Source organism: Leptonychotes weddellii, chromosome 9 (genome assembly GCF_054177405.1).
Source record: "Leptonychotes weddellii isolate Sample4059 chromosome 9, ASM5417740v2, whole genome shotgun sequence".
NCBI classification, from domain to species: Eukaryota; Metazoa; Chordata; class Mammalia; order Carnivora; family Phocidae; genus Leptonychotes; species Leptonychotes weddellii.
In genome coordinates, this window is record NC_138377.1 from 57,797,059 (window position 1) to 57,820,354 (window position 23,296).

Sequence of the window (23,296 nt, forward strand, 5' to 3'; positions counted from 1 at the left end):
AGTTACCAAAACAATTAAGTAGACTTAAAATCAAAAATGGAAAAATAACACACACACAAAAGCAATTTAAAATGGAATGACTGTCAATGCTTTATCTTCGTTAATAAGCATTAAGTAGTATTAATAACATAAGCAAATTGAGAAAAAATGCTCAAGTTTTTTTGCCAGTGATAAAACGTGTAGGGAGGACTAGTGATAATAGGTTGAGTATGAAAGATGCCGAAGATATTTAGCTAGTAGCATGTGTTCAGAGTACCTGTAGTAAACGTATTAAAACTACGGACATAACTGATGAAGAAACTATCAATATAGAGAATAAAAGTCTGCTGAAGGCCATCTTAAAACCATAAACATCTTGAACAAAATTTGTGCACACTCAAGAGTCAAAGAGTACTAGAAGTGAAGGTGCTAAAGTACCACTGTGATAAAGATCTAATGAAAATTATTAAATACAACTTAGCATACATATTTAAGTTTTTAGTGCTTAATACCATCAGGTAAATTACTATCTACTGAAAACAGATATTGCTATTTAGTCAGAATGCTACAACTCAAACTTCAGAAACTTTTCTACATGTCTTTAGGCAAAACACCACCATCCACAAAAGAGATTCCTAGAACTATTAGTAAATTTCCAATATTACAAATTATAAGTTTGACTATATTGTTAATATCCTTGAATGAGACAGGTATATCAAATTAATTTTGCAAAACTGATAGGTCAAAGAAGGCAAAAAGATATAAACGGAATGCTTACAAACAAAAAAGAGCAAAATCACTCTATATCTGGGTTTCTATTAGGAAAATAAACATATTCACCTAGAATGATTATACTGAAGAATATGAATTCAAACTTCTACACTAAATAACGCACAAGTAAAAGGCAATTTAAAAAGTAATGAAAATAATTCACCCTCACAAAATATTCAGAAAATTAAAGAGTTGCTAATTATATTTAATGAATGACACAAGGTAGCCTAAGTTCTCAATGATGTCAAATTCATTATCTTAAAAAATTTAAATACGTATTTTAAAAAGCAAAAACAAACATCTTTATGAACATCACTTACTAGGAGTTAAACTTACCTTTTTATCTTCTTTTACTTTGTGGGTTTTCTTCTTCATTTTCTTATCATCTAACTCCTGGTCTGAAGTGATTGCAGGATTATCAATACCACCTTTCCAAGTTTCAACAGGAGAAAGAAGTGGATCTTCCTCACTTCCACGGTGTCTTCCTTTTCTTTTTGTTTTAGAAGTGGTGAAAGCCTCATCATCACTTGCATCTGAATGTGTTCTTCTATAGTATGACTTGGCTTTACTAAACAGGGTTTTAGATTTATATTTGTATTTTGAAGGCCTCCTTTCCCCATGACTTTTCGACATTCTATCAGAAAATCCATTTTCTTCATCTCCTTGGGTGTTATTTACAAATGAGTTTCGAATTTTAATAATGCGAGTCTGACTATCATCTGGGACAACATACACCTCTTCAGAATAGCCCTTCTGTTTGAAAATTGTGTCAATGGGTTCCGCATAATTATCTGAAGGATCCGTATCTTCAGGATGTGCCAAAGGCACCCGGGAAGTCTGTTTTCTTGGATTTTTACCAATACCAGCTTCAATTGTTTTTACAAGGTTTGGATCCAGTTTTTTCACATTTGTCTTAGGTACAACTGGTTTAGGTTTAATAGGTGGAGGCACTTTATGGTTGCGTTCATGGTCATGACAGTTTGGGGTGCTATGAATAGGATATTCATTTCCTTCTAAATCTAATCTGTATCTAGAACGGTCACTAGGTGTTGGAAGCAACTGTACATCATCTCCAATCGGGCTATAAGGAGGCGGTGCTTCTGTATCATCATCTGAATCAGGGTAGTTGTTATATGGAAAACAGTCTCTGGGAGATGGTAGAAAAACATCCTCACTTTGATGGGTTGATTCCCTTGTATTATCAGATAAATAGGAATTTTCTATCATATTTTTTTTCTCTAGAACATCACTGAAAAACAGTGTAAAGACCTCAGTTTGCCGATGATACTGAGATAATGAATACAGTGCTGTAAATTTAGCAGTGATCTCAGTTGCAATGTGTTCTCCTTCAGTCATTAATTCCTTGATGGCCTCATTTTCAAAAAAATCTGCTTGGCTGTCAGTAACTGCCACCAGCTGTACAGGAATGGTGTCCTGAACTTCTGATAAAAACGCTCGAAGCATTCCCATTGACGCTTTCCGTTTGGCAGAATAAACTAATATATACCCATGAACCAGCTCATCTTTCCTTACTCCAATTGAAGAATGGTATGATAATATTGTGATCTGTATTCGCCTCCTTTTTTCACCAATGATTTTATCAAGCATTAGGGAATTATTTTGTCCAGCTTGAGCAGCACTACAAGAATGAGAATCAAGGAAGGGTGAAAGAATAAGATCCACACTAAAGGGATCACCACACATGGCACACATGACAATTCTCAGGTCAGCTTCTGATACATCCTTACTGATGGGAACTGGACTCACCACATCTAAATTATGTTTAACTGATTCTAATACTCCTCTGAGAGCTTGCTTTATTTGGGTTTCATTAAATTTACGAGGATATGTACCAGGAGGTACATCTACAAAAGGGCATTGTAACTTGTTTGCCAATTGTTGCCCTTGGTGCCTGAGAATTGGTAGATTCTTACTCATAGAATCTCTCTGATTAGCCAGAATTAGAGTAAATGGAAGATTAGCCATGTACTTATCTTTTCTGATCTGAGAAGCTTCAGTTCTTATTTTTCCAATAAATTCCCCAATAAAATTCAATGACTCAATGGAATTAAATACACAGAAGCACCCATGTGGTTTAAAGGCGGCAGTCCACAATTGACTTAAGAAGTAAGGCGACTTGGCATCAACTGGCCGAAGATCAAGTTCATAAATTTTTCCATCTAAGGCATACTCATCATCAGTGGACTGTGTTCTTATCTCATTTGCTAGTTCTTGAGCAAGGCCATCCTTCCCTAAAATGAAAAGGTTAACTTTATCTATACTGGTACTATCATGATACAACCGTAAGCGGCCATGATCCAACTGCAAAAGACTACTAGCAAGTAACTGCTCCACTTTAATGTCTGTACAATTTTGGCCACTAAGACAGGTTTCTTTAGTGGGATGATAAACAAACCCTATGTGCTTAAGTAGAAGAGATTCCCTATCAGGTGCAAGTTTCTGTAAAGCTTTGTATCTCGGTTCTTCACTCAAAACTGTATGAATTTCACTCATTTTATCTGAACTAGGTGTTGCATTAAGATCTAAATCATAAAAAAGTTCAGAGTGCTCAAAAAGCATTTCCTGAAACTCTTCTTTGGCTTTTTCAACAATTTCTCTCTGATGCCTACCATACACCTCTTTGCTATCAGCCTCAGTGATATATTTGAAGGCTTCATCCTCCATAACAAAGCACATAACTTCTTCCCACGGCTGCCCAGGTGAAATGAACTGAATTTTTTCCAAAGTCTTTTTGAATTTTTCCTTCATTTCTACCCTTCTCTTCTCTGATATGAGATGTTGTACATGGTTCTGATAAACTTTTTCAGCTTCTAAAGTGCTCAGGAGGTCAAATGGGATTCGTCTATCATTAATTTTATCTATATGGTCAGTTTCATCCCAAGGTGTTTTTTCTAGCACCACAAAACATAACTGAAAATCTGCTCTCTTTTCCATTAACTTCAAAGCTTCTGACCAATTCAAATGTTCAATCTCTTCTAGGTTTGGCAAAAGAGTGTTAAAAGCTCTTGGTAAAGTATTTATATATTCTTCTCTCCTTTTTCTTATATGTTCCTGTTTAAGTTGTTCTATATGTTTTGAAAATGTATTTCTGGCCTTTCTTGTTCCCTCTAAGTTGATGTATTCTTCATAATCAGGATGATTTTTTAATTTATTACTAACAGTTTTCCAAGTTGCATGATAATCTCTCACAGTCTGCACAAGTTTTTCAAACTTATCTGTTGCTGTGACAACAAGTTGTCGCTGTGTTTTATAAGCATCCAGATAGGGAATAATTTTAGGCTTGCCACGAGTTTTATCCAACATTTGTACCAGTGCAGTGAAACATGTCTCAATGTTGACATTAAATCGTGCTGATGTTTCCACTACGAGAAGGTTCTTTTTGTTTGAAGCAAATGCCTGAACTTCTCTAAGATAATGATCCACGCATTCATCACATTTAGTTGCTGCTATTATTACAGGTTTTTTTGATTTTGATAGTTGGACAAAAAGATTATTCACAAATTTAAGTTGATCATCAAACTTCCTATTGCATCCCTGACTCACATCAATGCACAGTAAAAATCCGTCTACATTGAGCTTCCCTTCAGGCATTTGCTTCTGTTCAAAGTCTTGTTCCAAGCCCAGCTGATCAGTGCAAATGTACATTAGTTTTTCTGCTGACTGCAATTTAGAGGCAGCTGCACGTTTTATATATGGTTGCAAATTCGTACTCCGATGAGGCAAGAAAGTCTGGTCATCAATGAACTCTGTTTGTTCAATGACATGAATTTTGCATTCTACTCCATCTTCACCATTTTGTGTTATGTCACCCCAGTACAAAAAGTGATCATTGTTTACTACTCGTCCTCCGAAGTCAATGGTGCTAAGCACAGAAGTATGCTCTGGGTAATATTCATCTGCTTTTGAGCGTACAAATCTATTGCACAAACAAGACTTTCCAACTCCACAGTTACCTTTGTCTTTTTCAGTCCCAGAGAGTCCAACTACACTGATAGTATAGGATGGGGGGCGAGGCTCTTTGTTTTTTGCCATCATAACTCTCTTCTCATGTCCCTACATTCATAAAGAAAGCCAGATATACTTCTCATTCTGAAAATAAAATCATCTCAAAATACAGATCTCAAAGTTCAGAACTATATTTGGTTCTTTGTATTTCCCTCATTTCTGTGCAGAAAGGTCTTCAAGATCATATGGATCATCTTCCTAGAAAGAGGAGAAAAAGGACAAAACTTAATCACGAATTACACTTCACATTATATACACACTAAAGATATTCATAACAAAGAACTATGGACATTAACAACAAATATTACATGTATTTTAGGAAACCACCATAAAGACTGTTAATGATTTACTGTTACAAACGCAAGATGACTTCAAAATTTAAAACAAATCTAACAATTAAAATAACTACACACATAATTTAAGGTAATGTCTCAGAAAATTTAAAATAAGCCCCAACTAACCAAATGTACATTTTGTCTCTAGTCCTTCCTACAAGTCTGAAGAAATAACTAGTCTTTCCCCCTCCCTCAATTTTCCTGCCTTCTGTGACTAGACTATGTTGGTGATAATCAAATGTACTAGGTGCCGTAACAACTCCCTCACAACTTTCAAAAACAACCTTTCTATTACACTGTTCCTCAAAGCTTGTTCCCTAAAATGGAATCTCATATAAATTTAGGAAGATTTTACAATTAAATAAAATTTTTCATAAAGTTTCAACACGCTCCTGTGAAATCTATCACATTTTATGCCCAAAAACAAATTTAAAATATTCAAATACTTCAAACAGGAAAACAGACATGGACAGTTAATACAAATATTGAGAGTATTTAACTAGACCAATGTTTCTCAAACTATCAAGGTGGAGGATCAATTTTTATTTCATATCTGCAAGTCCAAATTTGCAAGACCCAATAAATGAAATTTTTAAAAAAATCTAAACCCCAATTAGATTCAAGAGACATAAAATTACTGTCTAACTATTTCTAAATGTTCTTGATTTCTATATTCATTTCCTCTCAAGAGTAATTACAAAAAGCTCATGGACCACATTTTGAGTAGCACCAAGCTAAAGAATTTTGAGATTGTGTATTTGAGACAATCTTTGAGAAATATTTGATATACCAGCAACATGAAATAACCTTGAAGAGTTGCATGTAATTTAATTTAGGTTATTTACGTGAAAGCAATGAATCAGTCTTTTATAGAAGTTTTTATTTGTAGATTCTTCACACTCTTTTGAGGTTGAATTAAAAGTAATTCATTTCTACCACATCAAAATTTCACAAGACAGGGAAAATATCCAGTCGTGTACATCAACATATGTGAAAATTATCTTCAATCCAGACAAAATAAAGAACATAGAAAAAAAAAATAAAGAGGTAAGAAAGGAACCATCATTTGCCCCCAAATACCTGGCTTCTACACTGACCTCAACTGCAAGTAAACACCTATTCAAATTATACATTTACTATACTAACAACTAATGATTAAAGAAATTGTTATTATAATTTAAAATTATGACTATTATTTCTGGTAAAATAATATTAAAAATTAAAATTTCAGATTTACTTTTGTATTTCTGAAGTGTATTCTATTAGCCTCAACTACAAATATTAGTAATACCTGCCATATGATATTCAAACAAAGCATTATTAGATTCACTTTCACAACAAAATAATCCTATGTTGAAGGAGCAACACAAGTAGAAAACCATGAATAAAGAGAACTGACCTCAAAGCTGTTATTTATGAGTTTTTGACAACAGTAAAATTGAAACCACTTGTGTCATGGTTTCCCCCATCTATAAAATGGGGCTGCTTATCTATACAAATTTAAGAACTAAATCATCTTTTTAAATGTTAAGTGCCTAGCAAACAAAAAGAGTTTAAGAAGTATTAGAATTCTGTATTAGTTTGATTCTTGGAACCAGTGAAGCTGTCAAAAGATTTTTTTTTTTAAGATTTTATTTATTCATTTGAGATAGAGACAGAGGAAGCACAAGCAGGGGGAGAGGCAAAAGGAGAGGGAGAAGCAGGCTCCCCGCTGAGCTGAGACCTGGATGCAGGGCTCTATCCCAGGACCTGGAGATCATGACCTGAACTGAAGGCAGACACTTAACCATCTGAGCCATCCAGGTGCCCCGCTGTCAAAAGATTTTTTTTTGTAAAAAATGACGTGATCAGACTTGTGACTTAAAAATATTTATCTGGCAGCAATATACACAATAATTAGAAGTAAAAGAAATTAGGGTAGTCCCATCCAATCCTATTAACTCTTTTTCATTAGTAGAACTTCTAAAAAATCTTAATCTGGTTAAATTGGGTAATTGCACCTAGCACCACGTTTAACTTTCTTTACCTAAACTGCATGAAAGAATATTTGTATTTACTGATAAGAAAACAAAGCAAATGAACTGGATAACAAAATCATACACAGTGATAAAAAGGCAAAATGAAATTATTTCATGAAAACAGCACAATGATTCTACAACAATTAAGAAAAAAAGTGAAAACACAGTAAAACACAAGGTCTACCCTTCCTTCTTACTAGAAAAGCAGAAAACTGCAGACAATAAGCTTTAAGATGTACATCAAAAGAAAACATACCTAGTGATTACTCTGGGGAATTTTCATGTTAAACAATATGAACACTAGCACTACATATAGCTCTTTATTAAACAAAAATCTATTCTGAAAACTAAGAGCAATTCAAAGACACGTTAAGACTGTCCCCTCCCTTCCAGTTTAAGAGACACAAAGTTAATAGAAAAGTTAACATTACAAAGTCCTATGAACCTGAGTATTATAGAAAATTCTTAACTACAGACCTAATCCCTTGCCTTAACAGTCACTTCTTTATTCATTTCTCATATATGCTTATTCCAAACACATTAAAAGAAACATTCCTGCTCTCCTACAACATATACCTCAGAATACTGAGACACCTATTTTAAGTTATAGAGTATAAGCAGAAATGAAAACACTCATCATAAAATGTATTTTAAAAGTTACAGAAAGAAAAGGGCCTTAAAATTAAATGAAGATGAGTGGAGGCATGAAGTTATTACCCTTTCTGGAAGGCTTTTTATCTAATGAGAAATAAAACTATTATATTGAGGATAAATTTTAATACTGAGGTTTCAACATACATCCTAATAAATTTGATAGTGGCAGGCTCTGAATCATGAATATTAAACTTTAAATTAAAACTGAGGTAACTCTGTGTGACATTTATGGTTTTCACACCAAATTCACAATAAACTACCAATTAGACATTGAGGAACATCCATGTTCTTCTTTCAGGAAGGCTATCTCCTGGTTATTTTGAAATCAGCTCCAGAGCTTATGTCATGAGTCACTACAAAGTGATTTTCAAATGGTGGTGGAAAATTCTTTCACCTACAGGTGGTAAAAAAAGAACACTGGACAAATAGTTGCTCTCTCCCTCCAACTCAATCATCAAAGCAGTACATGCTTTATCTGATTTACAAGTTTACTTAACTCAAAAGATCTTTTAAAAATTTTTTCCCAAAGCTTTAATATTTAAAAAAAAATGTTTTCAGAGTTTAAAAAAACTTGAGAAACCAACAGACTAGGGAAAAAACTGTCATCACCTGTCCTCAAAAACATTTTGCTATTTGTTTGGGTGAGTATGGTATTACCACCTCATGGGAGAAAGAGAGCTTTCATGAGTTTGGCTGTAACAGGTTATAAGGGCATTTAATTTCAGTCACCTGGATAGTTTATACATACATGAATTATCCACTGGCCCTCAACATCCAGGTCAAAATTACTGTCCATTAACTAACCAAGGTAGTTTTTCTTCTGCACTGATAAAAAAAAAAAAAAAAAATCCCCTCTTTTTTGTGTGTGCTCCTAGTAATAAACTAATGGCCAATATCTATATGCAGGCTATTCGATTTATTTGAAAATTCCTTTCAAATTTGTTTAATGATAATATTTGATTATGTTGATCCATACAACTTTCCAATTTTTGATGTGACTTTACTTTTATGTAACTTGTTCTCATTTTCTCCTATTTTTACCCTTGAAGAAACCATGACAAAAGTAGCAATGATCTATTCAAAGCCATCCAGTTAAAAGGAGTCTCTGGATAACCAATCTTTATTTTCTTAAGCAGTAGTACTGCTTTTCAACAGTTTGCAATGTGGTTTCTTTTTTTTCTTTTTAAGATTTTATTTATTTATTTGCTAGAGAGAGAGAAGGAGCAGGGAAGACAGGGCTAGAGGGAGAAGCCAACTCCCACCGAGCACAGAGCCTGATGTGGGACTCGATCCCAGGACCCCAGGGATCACGATCTGAGCCAAAGGCTGACTCTCAACCAACTGAACCACCCAGGTGCCCCAGCAATGCAGTTTCTCATTCTACCTTTCAGTTTAACTTACAACCATTTCAAGGAAATGTTTAGATTAAGTACCTTCCCAGAAATTAACAACAATGTATAATTTGAGTAGAACTACAGTTGATGAGAGTTGGAGGGAGAGGGCAACTATCTGCCCAATATTCTGTTGACTGGTCCCTAAAATTGTCTTAAAAATGAAGCCATCTATATGACTGAGTTTTCTAAGATATGTGACTAAACCATTCAAACACAACATGCTCCTTTTAATGGAGTTTTAATAACATGAAGTGACTTTCTGAAAGAAAATTTTTCAAGTTCTACAGGGAATCTAGGAAGAATCAATTCTTAGTAATTCTGGACTTAAACCAAAATTTGTTTTGTACCTTCTCACAAAGCTTACATTCATAAATAAAAGCTATAATTTTAAGATTCTATACTTTAAAGTTACTATACTTTGTCAGGAAATTCCTGTTGGTCATATCTTCAAAATATATGGAGAATTTATCACTTCTCATTACATTTATTGCTCTAATTCTGACCCCATCCACCATCATATCTGGCCCCAGATTATTCCAAAGGCTTCCAGACTAGTTTCCCTGCTTCCATTCCTGCTCCTCTTCCCCTGTCTATTACTACCAGAGCAGCCAGAGTTTCTTTTAAACATGAAGTCAGAGCTTCCCATTCTTAGGCCCAAAACCTTCCAGGGGCTCCTAAAAGTCAAAGTCAAATCCTTTCTATGGAATACTATAAGATCTATCTTCTCCAACCCTATCTTGCTCTCTGACCTACTCTCATATATTCTCCCATTCTCATTCTGCACCAGTCACACTGAGGAACACTGTTCCTCAGCATGTCTCTGCCTTTACACTTACTTTTCCTAATAACCCCCAAAACCCTCCTTGCCTCTTAATTCCTATGTTACTATACAACTTATTTATTACTTGTCATTAACTCTATCCTTCTCCCCACCCCAGACCATATTTAATAAAGATCCACAAAGGCACAAATCTTTATTTCACCAATGTATTTCAAAAGCCTCCAAGAGTGCTTCCTATGTACTTGCTACTCAATAAATCCATGAGTCCTAACAAATATTAAAATCAAAATGTTCTTAATTCTTTGGCCAAAAAAAAAGAGGAAATCACATTATGTTTTCTAAATAAGCACTGTACTATATTAATCTAAAAGGTTTTCTAGAGCTATTAATGGAAGGGCGTGCGGGTGACTCAAGTCAGCTGAGCGTACTGGTTTCAGCTCAGGTAGTGACTTCAGGTTAGTGAGATCAAGCCCCTGAGTCGGGCTCTGCGCTCAGCACAGAGTATGCTTAAGATTCTCTCTCCCTCCTTCTGCCCACCCCCCCTTCATGCTCTCGCTAAAATAAATTAATTAATTAATTTAAAAAACTATTAATGGAGGAAATGCACATGCATTTCAAGGTCCCAAAAAGTCAAAAATTAAGCATCAGAATGAAGACTATGATCTATAATATATTCAGCCAGAATAACCATCTAGTTTTTGTTTTTGAAACATTTTTTAGAATCACAAATATTATAAGAAATTACACTTTCAAGACCTAATTACACAGAAGGATCTTTGTAGTTATATGTTCCATCTTCTTTAAGTCAAATAAAATATCCCTTATATAAACAAATATTTGAGAAAAGACAGATCCAAGCCGGAAGATTTCATATATTTCAAAATTTCAGGCAATCTACACTAGCTTAATAAAAGTATCAAATGAATTACTAAAGATGAATATGGTACAATATTGATATAGTATTACTTTTCTTAATGCTGTTCATTCTCAATAACAAATTTATCAATGCTATGAAAAATTAGAAGAGAAAAGCCATTTTAACATACATGATAACTAAGTAAAAACAATGTAATACCTGTAGAAAAGTCAATTATATTCCATAATATTGTCTTTGACCAAGTTTTCTACCACATAAGCACATAATCTTAAGGTTGAATGGAATGCTAAATACAGCATTCCTATGAACCGGTCTTTACACAAAACTATAATCAAGTGAATGAAAAGAGAATCTATTAAAAATTTCAACAACTTACATAGTGACTAAATAACCTGAAAGCATATCTTGGTAGGATTCAGGATTAAACTATGTTAGGATAGAGATTTTGTTCTATTTTTTGGTTGTAGTTGTTTATTTGTTTTACCATATTCCCATCTCCCTGAACAGTGCCTGATACACAGTGGGTACTCAAATATTTGATGACTAAATGGGTCAATCTCCATACTCAGATCCTAAACCACTAGGCAATCTTGAAGTCGTATTTGTAGTCAAAATTAAAAATTACAACAATGCTATGGGCCCAAAGACTATCAGTACAGCAGTATATTCTAATATAAAAGTCCAGAGGTTTTTTTTTCAAGACCAAAAGTCTTCTTGTCAAGACAAATTAGTTAAGCCTGAAGGCTCAATGGAAGTACTTCCAGGAGGGTCCAAGTAGGCAGTACTTTGGGAACACCCCAAGCCCTACTCAACAAAGACAATTCTGCTTTTATTCATTTTTATCTTTTGATATTTCAAGTATTTATTGTTTGAAAAAAAGTTTCACTGCATAAAATATTTAAAAGCCAATGACCTAAATTATTTCCAAACAGATTAACTACCCTATTATTTAATGAAAACTATCTTCTAATGTGTTATGTCCAAAGCCTTGAAGTTATTCTAAACTCTTTCTAGACCATGTCCTCACTCTGTGGTGAAAACAGAAGAACCAAAGGTCATTCCATTTATATCAACCTATGTAAACAACCCACTAAGTATTTACTGTGCTTAGCTACTATCTGAGCTTTATGTCAGAGGTTTTGAGGGTACAAAGGTATAGTATAGGGAAGTCCACTAAGCTAGCGCTATGAATATGGTTCACCTCCCTTCCAGAATCTGAGGTCTTCTCACTGGAGAACAGAGAAGTAAGGGGAAGGTCATGATTTGACATTCAAGATTATAATGCTATAACAGAGGAAAATCAAAAAAACAAAAAAAAAAGAGGAAAATCATTATTTTCATTACACAAAATACGTTAGGTAAGGCTTAACAATTTTCTTGATGGGAACATTAGAGGTTGGATAAGAATCTCAGGAACACATATAGACTAAAAAGAAGGTATAGATTGAAAGAAAAAAAAAAAGGCTCAAAATAAATTCCCCCAAAATTTTTAAAGAAACTTTATGGCACCATAACTGAGAAGACAAAGGCAATGTGCTATACCATGGAACTGATAAATGCAATAAGAATTCAAAAACATGAAAGATCAGTGCAAGTTGGAATAGATCAGGGTTTGGAAAACTTTTTCTGTATAATGGCCAAACAGTAAATGTTTTAGGCTTTGCATCTCATACAGTATCTGTTAGTAACTATTCAACTCTGCTGTCACGGCACAAAACAGCCATACACGATACTTAATGAATGACCGTGGTTGTGTTTATGAACACAAATTTGAATTTCATATTATTTTAACATATCGCAAAATATTATTCTTTCAGTTGTATCTTCAACCATTTCAACATCTAAAAAGCCATATACAGAAATAGGACAGAAGGCCAATCTGGTCCAAGGACCATAACCTGCAGACCCCCGGAATAGATTAAGTTTCAGTGAGAAGAAAGGATTTGAATCAACTTTGTAAAATAAACTGGATTTGAATTTCAAAAAGTCATTCCAGGTGTGTGATTAGGGTGGAGTGGTTGAGCACAGTTGCATGCTGAAAAGTAGACTTACTATTTTGTTTATTTCTGAAGATATAAGGTATGACTATAGGAGGTCTTCAAGGACAAGCAGGAGTTAGACCTTGTAATAAGCAGTAAGAAATCATTATAAGCTAGAAATGGAATACAAAATTAGATTTGCTGAGGCACAAAGCCCAAAGGATGGACAAATCCTGGAGGCTTAAAAGCACCTGAACTACCACAGAATTGAAAAGAACAATCCAAGAAAAAGAATTTGGTGACTGGCTGCTAATTTTAAGAAATAAAGACAAATGAATCAATGTTTCTTAACGAAAAACTAATCAGTTTCAGCAACAGATGGTGGTGTCACTTGAGTTTCAGGTGACAGTATTTCTAAAGAGAAATGAAAATACAGAAATGAAATGAGGCAACATCAAAATCAGTAACATAAATTTCAAGATCATAAACTTAAAATTATTTAAGAGACCATTTAATACTCTTATAAGAAACATTTAAATAGTTACTTAGTTAATAAAGAAGAAATCTGGATCTTTCAATTCCCCAGATCATAGAAATGCTAATTTTCCACTAGTTCTCTAAGCAATCAAAATAAAAATAAGTAAATAAAAAGAATTATTATTGGTTCTGAAAAGGTGAGAAAAGGTAAGTATGGAAAGAAACAAAATTTTGGATCAGGAAGAATACATGATCAACAGGAAGAAAATTAACAAACTATAACAACCAATGTACAAGTTTTTCCAAGGTTGCTAGTAATGCCAAATACAACAAAGAAGATAAAGAGTAACACAAGAATTATTTCACCAACACTCCTTCTATTAACCTTGTGTTAATACTTTTCCCTAGATCTTTCAATTTCACTCAAAAGGTACAAACTGATGCTCTTAAATTTTTACCTGCTATTTTCCCCTCACCAGCCAATCTATCTTCACTTCCCCGTGCTTTTGGTCCACAGTGTCATTAACTTACTTGTCTTTCTTCTTACTCATCGCAATCTTCCCCAACTTCTAAATCTTATCTCCTTTATCTAAATTCCTTTACACTGATTTTAAAAATCAGTATGTCCTGCCTTCTATATGGCTCTTCTACTCTATCTTGAGCTGGTATCCAACCATTCCTAAATTGTCAAGCTCTCTCCCCAACAAAGCTATAAACTCTTCTAAGGGAGTAATATTTTATATTTCCTTGTATTATTCACAGTGCCCTAGCTGCTCAATAAAATACTGTTCAGGAACAAAATAGGCTAAATCTAGTATGAAGCTAGAAAAATGAAAATTTACTTTTACCATTAACTCTTCATGATGAAAAAAGCTTGAGAATCTAACCAAGTGACACACACACATCATATTTTAACCCTAAAATTACGAAGTTATACATCACTCTTATTCCCAAGTAATAGTTCTAAGGAGTCAAACACAAAGACATGACCAAACCTTAACATCTATTTTTACTGCAAATCTAAGGTATTGTGGACCGTCAACCTCCAAAATACAGTGAAAAAAAGACCAACCTTGTTTACCATCTCTCTTATATTCAAACTCCTATTTGCAGTTAATGCATCCAAATTCAAATGATTATTCTGTAAATAATTCCCAAAGAGCACCTGATACAAATAGTTACCTTTTCTGCATTTTTTAGTATTTGTACGTACTTATTCACTCCTTTATAGTTACTACCTCTTCAACTAAAGCTCAAGCTACACAATCTCTAATTTATCTTGGTATCTCCACGGCCAGGCACACAGTAAATGCTAAATAAAGGTAATACGAATTAATGAATTACAAAGCAGAGGCTTTAAAAGTTTCCTTTATGCGCAGATTTCTTTTTTCAAAGAAATTCTTATATTTAAGTACAATACATTTAACAAACAAAAAAAGCAGCTGCTGGGTTGTCAGAGGAAGTCTCAAGCCATCCAGGAAAAATCCGTTAAGTGGTTCAAGCAACAGAGTTTTAAAACCAATTAAATTAAAGTTCACACTTAAAAATTCTTAGCACTGAACTATTTTTCTTAATTTCTAATATAGTTGTTCCTGGTTTGAGAAAATGATTAACTACAGCCTTCATTTGAACAAACAGGAGCTTGATTACTCAAGCCACCAAATGATGGATCACTTTATCAAGGTTTCTTCACCATTCATTATAGAAAACCAAGCTCCCCTGGTGTACTTTAAATGTATTTTACAAACATTTTTTAGGAACACAGATATTATTAAAACCTAACACCATATAACACTTCTTGAGTAAATTATATTACCTGCATACCTTCTTGGTGTGCAAAGAAAAAAATCAGGGATCTTACAGCTCTACAGAGTTTTAAAAATAATTTGTATAGAAACTAGTTTGAAACTTACTCTGTAGCGACCAAGAAATTTTCTATTATGCCATTTCATACTAAAAGGTAACACTTACCTTACTTAAGGCCTGCTAATGTTGAAAAAAGTTTAGTGGAATTCTGAGACAGAACTTTTCCTTCAGTATTAAAAAACTGAGTCACAAAACTGTTTTCTAACCACAACTTCAATTCCAAAAAAATGAATGCAAATACAATATTTTATTCCTTTAAAAAAAAATCTTAACTTTCAAAGTCAAAATAATTATTTTCTCCAAAAGAGTAAGTGTACTGAATATGCTTTCAAACAGAAAAAAGTGTATGTGTGTGGAGGGATTTCAAAGCATTTTGGAGATGTGAATTTAAGATACTAATTTTGCAATTCATTTTTTAAATTGCTAAAGTAATTTAAATGGGGTGGGGTACTTAAAAATGACAAAGATAATCAGATTTCTGTGACAATTCTTTCTTATAGCGAAATGTAACCCACCCATTCCCCAAAGCCTTTGTAAGGAACGTACACAAAGAATGGTAAAATAACAACACATGCTGAGGAGGATTAAAAAAAAGTAGCTTGCACAGGACAACCAAATCAATTGTTATCTAGTCATCTGTGTCCTTCTAACTAGTCTGCTTTAAGTCAATCAGATCAATAGCCCAATAGCACCTTTCTTGAGAGTTAAATACCCAGGTATACCCAGCTTTTCAATCATGTATGTTTATTCATAAAGTGCTTTAAGACCTATGCAAGTTTTTGGTGATCCACACTTAACACTCTTTTCCTCTGCTCTACTACAGATAGGGGAAACGAGAGTCAATTTGAAAAGGATAGATGAAAAGGCCAAAAGTGAGAAAGCAATTTAAAATGGAAATAAAACCTTAATCTGCAAACTGTCCAGTAGGTTGCCTACATAATATGTATATCTAACACTACTCATTAAGAATACAGTTTTATCATACTGAAGTCAAATAAAGTGGAATTGACAGTAAAACATCTCCAAAACACATTTTGCTAATGTATCTTAACCAAATATTTTTCCACATAGTTGCATCTGGATCAAATTTTTGCTTAAAGAACCATTTTAAATGGAGATTTTGAGAAATACTTCCTGAAGTGAATGCAAATGCACTGAATGCAAATAACTGCCCCCCCCCCACTTTGAAATTGAGTATTGGTTTTGGATGTTTAAAATGAAGACGACAAAACCCTCCCCTCCACACCCCTCCTCAACACCTGTAGAAGGCAGCAAAGGCAAAGAACAGTAAATACAACGACGTATTCCACCGTTTTACACTTCACTCTTTTAAAAAATGGTATTGTTCCTATCTATCACAGAGGAAATAAAGCAAAATTTCGTTAGGAATTTAAACTTAAAAATGGGCGTACACACAATCTATATGCCTATTTTGGTCTAGGTTTAAAACACTTAAAATTCCCATTTATTAAGCATGAGCCCAAACTGGATTTCTATCATATGGCAAAAGTGTAAGCGTCTCCCTACAACTTTCTCGGAATTTTACCAAACGTCCTTAATAGTTTGCCTTTACTTCCGAGCACCTTTCGGCGCCAGCTACACCCAGTCTCCACCTCACTCGCATTTCTAATAACGCTGAAGAGGGAGGGTGTGAGGGAGTATTTATGTGTGGATAAGTGCGCGCGCGCTCCCGCGCGGTTCCCCACCCCCACCCGATACTTTTCTTTAGTGGAAACAGAGGAAGAATCTAGAGGTTATTCTCGCAAAAACTCAGTATCAAAGCCTCAACCCAGCCGCAGTCAACCGATAAGACTCCGGGTTTTGGTTGCGCAGTGCAACTTCTCACACCCTACCCCGAGCTTTCGCAGCAGATGGGAAATTGAAGAGAACCCAAGCCGGAGTGGGGGAGATCGGGAAAAAGTGAAAGGGCCGATCCCCTCGAAAGGCGCTTAAGTTTGCAACGAAGATTGTGTTTCCGCGAATATGCGCCCACCCCCTCCCCCTTCCAGGTGGAACTCGTTAACAGCAGCAACCCAGCCAACAGACACCGCCACCTTCCCTCCCCACGTACCATCGGAGAGCAGGGCAAGTGAGGGCGGCGGGCGAGAGCGGACGCCTGGCGGGGCCGGCGCGATCCCCGGCCACCACCAGGCCTCCGCCGACCCCGGCCGCGTCACCTGTGGAGAAAGCGCCCCCTCCCCCGGCCTCTCTGCCCTTCACGCCGACCGTATACCCCCGCGCCAGCCGCTCCCCGCTCGGCCTGCGAGGACGGAGCGCGGCGCCAGGCTCCCCTCCGTGGCTGCGGGGCCCCAGCGCCTTGAACTGGTTACAACCGGCGGCAGCTACCGAGCGGGGCAGCCGGTGGCGGGAGGGTCCCGGTCGGGGAGGGGGAGAGCGGGCAGGCCCAGAGGAGCGGGGATCACAAGGTCCTACCTAACACCGTCGGTCTCCTCCATCTCCTCCTCAACGGCAGCGGCGCCGGCGGTGGCGGCGGCAGCGACATTCCTGGGGAGCGCTCCCGCCGCCGCCGCCTCCTCCTCCACTCTCTGCTCGCCTCTCTTCCCCGGCGCGCTCCCCAAGCGCCGCGTCCCTTTAGCCACCTCCGCCCGCCCTCCCCAACACACACGCCCCGAAACCTTAAGCCCTACAGCTCCCGCGGCCGGGTAACCCACCCTCCCACCCTCCCTCCCGCCACCAGCGGCGGCCCCGTCCCTCCCCCCTTCCCCTGTGCCCGCCGCCGCGCCGGGCTCAGTAATGGCGGCCACTCGGGCTCCCTCGCGCTGACGGATCTCTCTCCCTCTCTCCCGAACTTTACCTCAGCATCTCTCCCGGCGCGCACCGCCGGAACGCACGCGCGCGCGCGCAGCCACACACCCGGCCGGGGGCGGAGCGGCGGCGCAGCCTAGACGGGGCGCGCGCGCGCGCGCACGCGCACCCGCACCGTCCTCCCCACAATTCCCCGCCCCCGCCGCCCTCACCTCGCGGCTCCTCCCGCGCCGCGCGCCCGGCAGGGCCCCGCCCCTGCCCTCGTCTCCGGGGAGCCTGGGAAGGCGCGAGCGCTCGGGCCGGTGGGAGGGGAGCAAGCGCGGGGCCGCGTCCTCGCTCGCGTCCGGGCTCTCCCATTGGCTTCTGCCCTTCCCCCTTCTTCCTCCGCCTCTCCCACCCATTGGTTCCCTCTCCTACTCCATTCCTTCTCACCTTTTCCCTTTTACCCATTGGCGTGAGTATTTTTCCTCAGCTTTCCCCTTTCTCCGTATTCTCCTCCTCCGTCCCATCCTCCACGCTTTAGAAGCTGCAGATCATGCAACCCTGAGCGCGGTCGTCTCCGAACCTTCCCTGCTTTCTCCCTTTCCTTCTGTTCCGGTTTTTGGCTGAAACTGAGAGCAAACCACAATACTGCAAAGGAACCTGGTATTGTGTTAGCCGTTGCAAAACATCGCACGGGCACCGAAAGATTCTCGATAAACCCCCCTACGGTCTCTGAGCATTAAAGAATTCAAGGGAGAAAAATATGCGCCCTAGCTTGTTCGCGGGGACATGCTCTCATGTCTACTCCTACGTATGCAGCCAGTTTTCCGCCTGGGGATCGCTCGCCAACTACAGACATCACCCGCCCGGGACCTGGTGCCATGCTCACCCAGAAGGCAAAACTCCAAGGGAGCAAGAATCCCTTTCTCCGTCCACACCGCACGGTCGCTGACAGGCCCGTGGTTTATTTTGTTCTTAATGGAAGTTAAGCGAGATACCAAGATTTAGGGGCTTAGGGTGGCCCCAAAGACGCCGGCTCACACCAGCCCAACCTTAGGAACCAGGCTTTTATTATCCTACCTTAAGTATATTCAGTATTTTTTGAGACATGGAAATTTTACAAGTTTGGGGGTACACCGGGCTTTCGGTGTATTTCTTTTCCGAGCATTGGTATTGAAAGGTGGAGGAAAGACGGACGGTAGAAAAATGCCTTTCTTTTTACCATTGAAGAAACTGATGTCTTGTGACTTTCCCAAGGTCATCAGAATCGGTCTTACAGAGAGGTCTTAAAATTAGTTGCCAGCAGATAAAAGAATGAGCAGAAACATAAGTCTACCCCAACTTGTTAAGTCTAAAAGAAGTAATTTGGGGGAGAATTTCTCTTTGGGGAAAGATTTGTTTCTTACCTTGAAAACAGTTCATCATCAGTAAAGTTAACATGAAAAATCTTTTAAGTTCCAGTTATTCTTTATTTCTTATGTTACATAAGGTACTGAAGTTAGCCAAGGTTGCTTTTTTTGTGTTATAATGATGCAGCTGCTGCCAACCAGAAGTACATTTACGGCCTGTTGGTAAACTAGAAAAAACAAAAACTGCCTTTTGGTAAAAATCAGAAAATATGTCAGTAAATCTATCACAATATTCCAGCAGAAGTTGGTTCTACACTCCTGCCCCTCTACCGTCCATATTTCTCAAAGGTAAACTTAATAGACAAAGCAGAAGAGATATGTTTAATTTCTTTATGTCTCTTACTCCTCCCTAATTTTAAAAAGGCATCACTGAAATTCCTTACTCCAGCCACTTTCTTGCATCTGAATGGTACCAAATAGGTTAAGTAGTTAAGGTCTGTAGGCACTTCTTTCTTTCATTTACAAACCATAGGCAAGGGAAGGATGCAAAAGAAAACTTGCAATCAAAGTAAATATAGAGAGGAAGGAAGAAAAGGAGAGGAAGAAATTGGGGAAAGGGAGTGGAACCATCAGTGTGAGGTCCTAATGCCATAAGTACCCATACCCCCTGTGCAGGTTGGAAAGCTCATGCATTTAAATGCATTTCTTGACCTTTGTACTAAGAGTCTTTAAAAATACAGTAAGCTGATTCAGTGTCACAACTTTGAAATGTTAAGTGTTATAGAGTGTCCACCCTAAAGACACTTTAAAAATTACTTCCTAAATAATCAGAAATTTCATAACCATGGACATGTATCAACATAAACCCAAGTCAAATAAATCAGGTCTTTTAAAGGAAGCATCATCATATAAATAAGGTGAAAATTACACCTTCTTTATACGATGATGCTTCCTTTAAAACGACATGATACTAAAGAATCAAGACATGATTCTGGAGGAAAAACAAGACTTGAAATGTCATATTCTCATAATGAAGACCCAGAAAATGTAACAAACAAAGCCATGATTTTCAAAGGATAATTTTCGTAGCTGACATTACTGTTAGTCCTCCCACATCATCCATCTTGACTTAAGGGGTCTGGAACTTTAAAACTTTGCTCCTTATCAATACTAACAGTCTAAAGCTGCTTACCAGTATGAAAAAAATTAACAGATTTTTATTGTTTTTATATTACTTGCTCTTCTCAAAAAATAAAACATACACTTTTATGTACAAATAAAAATGTGAACATGGGAACCGGGGGCCAAAGTCCTGTGCTTGAAAATGGTCAGATATCTACAAATAAAAGGCAATAAAGAGGAAAAAATAAAACAAAAAACAAAGAATAAGATGGCATCGTTTATAGTTGATCAGGAACCATGCCTTCAAAGAAATGGCTTTAAACATGGGGGGCACCTGGGTGGCTCAGTCATTAAGCGTCTGCCTTCGGCTCAGGTCATGATCCCAGGGTCTTGGGATCGAGTCCCACGTAGGGCTCCCTGCTCCGCGGGAAGTCTGCTTCTCCCTCTCCCACTCCCACTGCTTATGTTCCCTCTCCCGCTGTCTGTCTCTCTCTCTCCGTGTCAAATAAATAAATAAAATCTTAAAAAAAAAAAAAAAGAAATGGCTTTAAACACCCACCCTCCCCACCCAAAAGGACAAATCTTGAAAAAATAAGTAATGTATTCTTTACACACACACACGCACACACACACACACGAGAGAGAGAGAGAGAAAGAGGGAGAGATGGAGTAACTATTACCAAGCTCTCTCAGATCATCTACTCTTCTTATCTAAAATAAAAAATTTAAGCTCTTATTCTGCTGTACTGGATAATTAAAATTACCCGAAGCTTTGTTCGTCATTTACTTTGAAAAAATTAGCAGAATAAGATTTTGGTCAGGCATTTTAAGTTTTTAATTTAAATATTCTCCACAAATTTCTAGTTCTTTAACACATCCTAATAAAGTATTAATATGCATGGACTTTCTAGGATCAAAAGAGATGACAGCCATAAATGTTATCAAAATTCCAGCTCTACAATATTTCAGATGTTGGATGTGATTTGGCTTCAAAAGAATTTACCCTCTAGAAGCAGCTGCACCCCCTGCTGGAAATCTCTAATCATAACTACTTTGGCTTTTAAAGCCTCAGCCAAGAACAAATGAAAAGCCAAACAAAGGGCCTTTCCATTCATAATAAAATTGACCAATACTTTTTGCCTGTCTGATACAAGACAGGCTTCTGGACAACAAACTACTTCAGAATGTCACCTGATTACAGACAAAATACACAAAGAAGTTGGAGAATAACAAAGGCAAATTAGCTAAATAACCAAAGCACTGAACAATTGTTTATTGTGTAATTTCCTATTGAATTTCACAACTCATTTCCACCTCCCACCTAACCCCCACCTCCTGCCTAGAATTCTCTCTTTCTCCCTGTCTGATACAGTGAGGACTATCAGGTGGACAGAAGGCGGAGTAAGATGGCGTGCTATTCCCTCAAGTAGGCAAATGGTGATACACCCAATAACCCCAGTAACCATTCACTGAGTTGGGTGCTGAAAGACTTTCTCCAAATTTGTTATATGGCTACCAATGATATTTTCAGCATGAAGAAAAGGTGCTAATTATGTTTTGGCTGTTACTGTAGAAAATATTTTGACCAGAGTTAAGGTAATTGTGAGCATGGGACTGGAACAGTAGGAAAGTAATGTATTGACCTTCCTGGCATTTTATTCCACAGAGCCTTGTTCTGTTGATTTTCCAGAATTGTATTTTCAGACTGAAATCCCAAAGATGGTATCAGAGTCTAGCTTCAAAATGTCATGTTCTTGCCACTCTGGTCCTAGGACATAACTGAAATAATGAAAGCAGAACTCTATTTTTGAATAATTAGTATTTTATAAAGATTATTTGTAATGCAGACTCCTTTTAAAGGGATAACAATTCATTCAGGTCCCACCAGCACAAATACTTTCGCTAGACAAAAATCTTCAAGTTATTTTCTCTCACAAAAGGAGGTATTATTGGGCCATCTGGACCCTCCATTGAGTTTTTATGAAAGATCACAGCTTGAATTTAATCAACCCCAATAAGGTTAACCCCACGAAGCTAAAAAATAATTGCAGAGGTTGCTAACTGAATTCTCTCTTTGAGATTGTTACCACTGTCGTTAGTAAATCATTACAATGGGAAACAGGAACTCGTATTGCTTGACTATTTAACCACAAGAACATAATTTTTGTGAATACCCCTCATTCCTGCTCTCTTTAGGCCACATTTGGATTGTGAGCCCCGCTAGGTAAGAATCGCAAATGAATGTTTGGCCCTATACAATAACCAGAACATGGCTAGTAGAAAGTTCAATGAATGTTTGATGATAATAATAATATGAAACACTCTAGGTTTTATGGATTTCTGTGGATTTATTACTAACAGAAGGCTTTAGATTATATTTTGAAATACTAGCTGAGATAATCACTTTGGAAAATACAAATCATTTGAAGAAATCGCTGAATTTGCCTGTGAAAGTAAAGTTAGATGTCCTTCCCTGAGCGCAACCCACAGTTCTCCACGTCACATCTCTCTAAAAGGTAAACATGAGTCACTAGCAAAAATAACTGTGGATCTGAAACATCAGGGAACATTGTAAAGAACTGGTGCAGATTAAGAGTTTCTGAAATCAATGAGAAGCTGTCTAATCACTTCACAATTAAGGCTTTGTTATTTTTCCCTATTATTATAAGCTGTAAATAGATGATAAATGTTTGCTTTGCCGATCCATGCTTCTGCATTTTCTTCAAAAAGCCTCTCAAATAATAAAGTGGTTTTTCTAATTGGACACACAACTTCTTTCAAACACATATATTACATAGTGATGGATAATAATACTCTTGTTTCAATTTGGTATATATATACCATGAAATATTATGCAACCATCAAAAAAATGAAATCTTGCCATTTGCAACAACGTGGATGGAACTAGAGGGTATTATGC

At 37.3% G+C, this 23,296-nt stretch overlaps 1 protein-coding gene and 1 long non-coding RNA gene across 5 annotated transcripts in view; both read right to left on the minus strand.

Moving 5' to 3' along the window:
* The window catches only part of ARHGAP5 (Rho GTPase activating protein 5), a 79,430-nt gene extending 61,362 nt beyond the window's left edge, over window positions 1-18,068 (minus strand). The window contains exons 1-2 of one of the 4 annotated variants that reach the window (XM_031024000.2): window positions 17,973-18,068; window positions 1,087-4,974 (exon numbers count right to left, since the gene is read on the minus strand). In XM_031024000.2, coding sequence (XP_030879860.1) covers window positions 1,087-4,806 — 3,720 coding nt within the window. In that variant the 5' untranslated portion in view covers window positions 4,807-4,974; window positions 17,973-18,068. Of the gene's footprint in view, window positions 1-1,086; window positions 4,975-17,590; window positions 17,794-17,972 lie in introns of those variants that run through there. The other 3 variants (XM_081830654.1, XM_006729540.3, XM_006729539.3) reach the window with 3 other exon arrangements.
* Window positions 18,069-18,210: 142 nt separating this feature from the next.
* LOC145723458 (uncharacterized) overlaps window positions 18,211-23,296 on the minus strand; it is a 31,316-nt gene continuing 26,230 nt past the window's right edge. Inside the window, exon 3 of the long non-coding RNA XR_014148539.1 lies at window positions 18,211-19,481. This is a non-coding gene — a long non-coding RNA (uncharacterized LOC145723458). The remainder of the gene's footprint in view (window positions 19,482-23,296) is intronic.